General features: G+C 41.9%; 1 protein-coding gene across 1 annotated transcript; it reads right to left on the bottom strand.

The window, feature by feature from the left end:
* Positions 1-1,751: 1,751 nt before the first annotated feature.
* LOC117235607 lies at positions 1,752-3,644 on the bottom strand. The gene is made up of 4 exons (XM_033497791.1): positions 3,365-3,644; positions 3,003-3,277; positions 2,709-2,839; positions 1,752-1,890 (listed from the first exon to the last, which is right to left on the bottom strand). Exons 1-4 carry the CDS (start codon positions 3,588-3,590, stop codon positions 1,752-1,754), a joined length of 771 nt encoding a protein of 256 aa, XP_033353682.1. The 5' UTR covers positions 3,591-3,644.
* Positions 3,645-3,961: the final 317 nt, after the last annotated feature.

Here is a 3,961-nt window from a genome sequence, read left to right as displayed (position 1 = left end):
ATGTCGAACATTTCGTAGACATACTCCTGGTATGTCTCGGTTTTCTTTTTGGCTCGACACAAGTCTTTATGCACCTTCTACGCATTCACTTTTTACTCAAATTCGGTACTCAGCATTTTCTTCGTCGTTTTTCAACTTTTACAACACCTTTCGAAGAGGAACAACAATTTTGCCGAAGCACGTAAAAGCCTCTTCGCGTATATTACGCGCTGCACATCGGTTCAATAGCAAAGGTCGCACATCTCCTCAAAATCCAACAACCAGCTTTGCACATTGACGTTGTCGACACCACTGAACGTGCTCATGAACTTTGTGACGTTTCTAAATGTTAAAACGTGCTACTGTCGACTCCTACGCGTGTTTTGGACACTTCGCGCACTTCTTCTTCCTCGTTTTCTTTGCCTTTGCCGTGCTCCATTTCCAAAGCGATGGCAGCTCTTAGACGCTCTTTCAATTCTTTCTTTTCACCAATTGTTTTTAATCTTCGTCGCATAGGTTCGTCTTTCGATTTCATTGTTTCGAATCACGTTAGCTTATGGTTAGCAATGCACCTGTCTTCGACGTCGGCGATGGTGTTATCCGGGTTTTGTTACTCGCTCGTCGTGGAAGATGCTTCGACTTCGTTTCGGCTCACTATCACGAACTCACGCTCACGAACAGTTCTGCCGAATGTTTCGTTTCCTGTTTTGTTCAATCTTGACCAGTACCGAAAATTTGTAGAAACTTTCACCTTCTCTGGTTAGTGATGTCTGCAGAGTTATTTATTGGAATTTAAGCAGGAAGCAACGGTTACCTTACGCGAACTTTGATTATTACAACTTACGATTCGCCTGTAACTACTCGCAACTTCCTCACTACTCACTCGCAACTGTCTCGCTACTCAAGTCATGGCGGAGGTCTTAGTTCCACTGTGCTTTCAACTGACTAACAGTTGTCTTTTATACCACAATTTTGGCATTTCTAGCACAGGGAAGGAGGTGAATTACGATCACGTACACCTTCTTTAATTACTTTGAGTCATGAGAGGCCACAAGTATAGAAATTTCCAAATTTTCCCTGTCTGTCAACACTTTTATTGCTTCCCACCTGTAGTACATCGGGATTATTCCCAAGGATTTTCTCCGGTATTACGATATTTTAATGAATAGGATACATTTGTATATCTCTAAGAAGAAGACAAGTTAAGAAACAAAGGAAGGGAAGAAATATTTTGATAAATCTTTCATCCTAATCTCTTTACTATCCAACACTAAATTTTTTTCTATCAAGATATAATAAATAATAATAAATTTTATCAAAAGTCTCTCGAGGTATTTAACTTTAATCGTATAATTAGTAAAAAAAAACCTTCTGAATCATTGTTTATTTAACCGTTTTATTAATTTATTTAACTATTCATTTCTATATCTCATTTAGCATATACATAAATATATTTCATCGTTAATCCGTAGGAAGTATTTACATTTTGTTTAATAATATATTTCTCGTTTAATAATTGTAAACTGTAACTATTTCAATAAATTTGACCACTTTCCACGTATCCGTACAAAGTTTATATGACACAAAAGATGACACAGTAACATAGATTACAGTCACTGTATCCCTTGGATAATCCGCCAACTGTACGCGGTATCAGGAAAGCTGCGAATAAAAAATAAAACGCATCCCTCTTCTTCTTCTTACTATCGTATGTTTTATTTCTACATGCAACGTACATATTCTGATTGTGTTTTAGTTGATCGCGTGTTTCTCTACGATCCTGAGGAAACTTCTTCGTCGCAGCCTCTGTAAAGCACCTCGCACTCCTCACCGCGAACCCCTGCCTCCCCGGCATCCCGTACCAATCGGAACCAGCCAGAAGACGATTTCAAAGATTTCTCCACGCTTCGTCTGAAAGCACACGAACAATCTGAATCGGCTTCCTCTTCCTCGCGAAATATCCGTAACCGCGGTATTCCCTGCCAAGACAGGAAAGTGAGAAGCATCTTTAACACGCTGAATGCCATCGGTGTATCAAGATTAGTATACAGTAGCTATACATTTTTTATTATTACCTTCGTTATTAGAATTGTGTGAATTCAGTATAAAACATATAAAAATAGTTTTATTTATACATGAAATATAAATTTAGTATGCACAACCCCCAGCAGTGGCTGTCGATCATAGGAAGACCCGCTTTTAACTTAGCGAACAATGTCGCGGGTTCGAGTAAGTATGACTCAGGACATGGATTATAGTTTATGGCAGGTCCCAGGACGTAACAATACGGAACAATTATTTAGCAATGCGAACAAGCTATATGAGATAATTCATAATCGCAAAAAATAAGTGAATCGAGCGAAACTGCGTAACAGCGATGCGGAGGTCACCGGTGACCTCGTTGAGATAAATTCATTAAAACGATGATTATACACCGTAACATATCTCTTGTAGGTAATATTTCATATATTATATGTATCGCATATTAAAAAATTCATCGTGACGCCCTGGCCAAACCTTGTAAAACTGCCGTGGTATTCAACGTGTCGATATTCCTACGGCGTGCAAATGGCATTTTGAGACATAAGAGTGGGATACGTCGAAGTTCTCCCGGTCCGGATACCACGACTCGCGTTCGTTCGCGTGACGACACTCTGAATATTAAATTTCTACGCCGCGTCGCGCTGGAAACTGGACGCGAAGCAATATCGTCGTGTTCTGGAACTCACGTTAAGTACTTGGCGAGTATCTTGCCGGTAGCGCCGAACGCTTTCGAGAGCTTCCGATTCTCCAAGCACACGGTTCTCTGTATACATCGTACCCTAGCGTCTTCTTCGAGAACGTCTTCCTGTTCCGCTGTCTGAGACCAACATAGCAAGTAAGATAAAGAAATCTGATCGTTAAAACTTTCAACTACCATCTCGTTATAAAGCTATAAGAAAGTTCGCATCGAATTATCGTCGATATAAAGAATATCTTTATTACAGAACGAACCACGGAATGTTTACTCGTCGAATCCTTACCACTGAATCGAAATTGTACGCAGCATACAGCTCTCTTTTTTTCCTGGCAGACAGCACGTCCGTCAAAATGTCTCTGCGCTTCGCGTTCACGATCGTGTTCTGAATAACCGCGAACAGCAACAGTAAACCGATGAAGCTGACGATTACGAGCTGCTTCGAAGATGGTCCAAGCGGGTAATCGATCGAGTGCGCTACTGGGTAGCTGAAATGTGGATTATCGTACACGTAAGGCGGCACGTTTTCGCCCCTGTGATGAATAAACGTTCTCTGCGGCGCTGAAAAGCGTAACAACGTTAGCATTTTCCAATATCTATCCGCGTCCTCGTCACGATAATTGATTAAAGAAACACGCGAAACGTTACCGAGGAGATAATTATTGACAGGTACAGGTAGAGTGGGAGGACGCGCGAGAAGCTCGGAAGAACGCGTCATATCCGGTCGAAGCGCGGATTCCTCTCTGCTCGGTGATTCCAGAACGGAGCCATTTCCGGCGAACGGAAACACCGTAGTCTTTGTATCTTGAGCGACGATCGACACCGTGAACGCGCTTAATAATGGAAGAGCTTTCGTCGTTACAGGGAACAACATTTTTCCTTTCGCACGAATCTTTTATCCGACGAGTGGCTTTCGTTGTTTGTGGCGTTTGTCGTTGGCTTTCGACGAAAAAGGAATGAATTACGATACGCGACTGACGGAGGTTCGATGGCGTTCGGTGGTCTTAAGAAGGTGGAAGAAAGAACAGCTTCGTGACGTAAGCAATTGAAGCAGAAGACACGAGAAGCGAAAAAAAAAAGTAGCGGCAATTTCAGAAATTGCGGCCATCATTCGGCCCGCTGAGCTATCCCGCGACTTCACGCAGAAAACGCCATGACTTATCCTCGAAGCGGTGGTTTCTGTAATGGCAGGCGAATAGGCAGAATCTTTTATTCGCGACGTGATTTTATGCTTGGAGAAACTAC

Source organism: Bombus vosnesenskii, unplaced genomic scaffold (assembly GCF_011952255.1).
Source record: "Bombus vosnesenskii isolate JDL3184/JDL3185 unplaced genomic scaffold, Bvos_JDL3184-5_v1.1 scf7180000013316, whole genome shotgun sequence".
Lineage (NCBI taxonomy): Eukaryota > Metazoa > Arthropoda > Insecta > Hymenoptera > Apidae > Bombus > Bombus vosnesenskii.
This window is presented reverse-complemented; position numbering and strand designations above follow the sequence as displayed.

Coding starts and splice junctions, on each gene's coding strand:
- LOC117235607 (XM_033497791.1), bottom strand. CDS start 3,590: ATGTTGTTCCCTGTAACGACGAAAGCTCTTCCATTATTAAGCGCGTTC. Junction 3,278..3,364: donor TGTCAATAATTATCTCCTCG/GTAACGTTTCGC, acceptor TACGCTTTTCAG/CGCCGCAGAGAACGTTTATT. Junction 1,891..2,708: donor ATACTCGCCAAGTACTTAAC/GTGAGTTCCAGA, acceptor GTGTGCTTTCAG/ACGAAGCGTGGAGAAATCTT.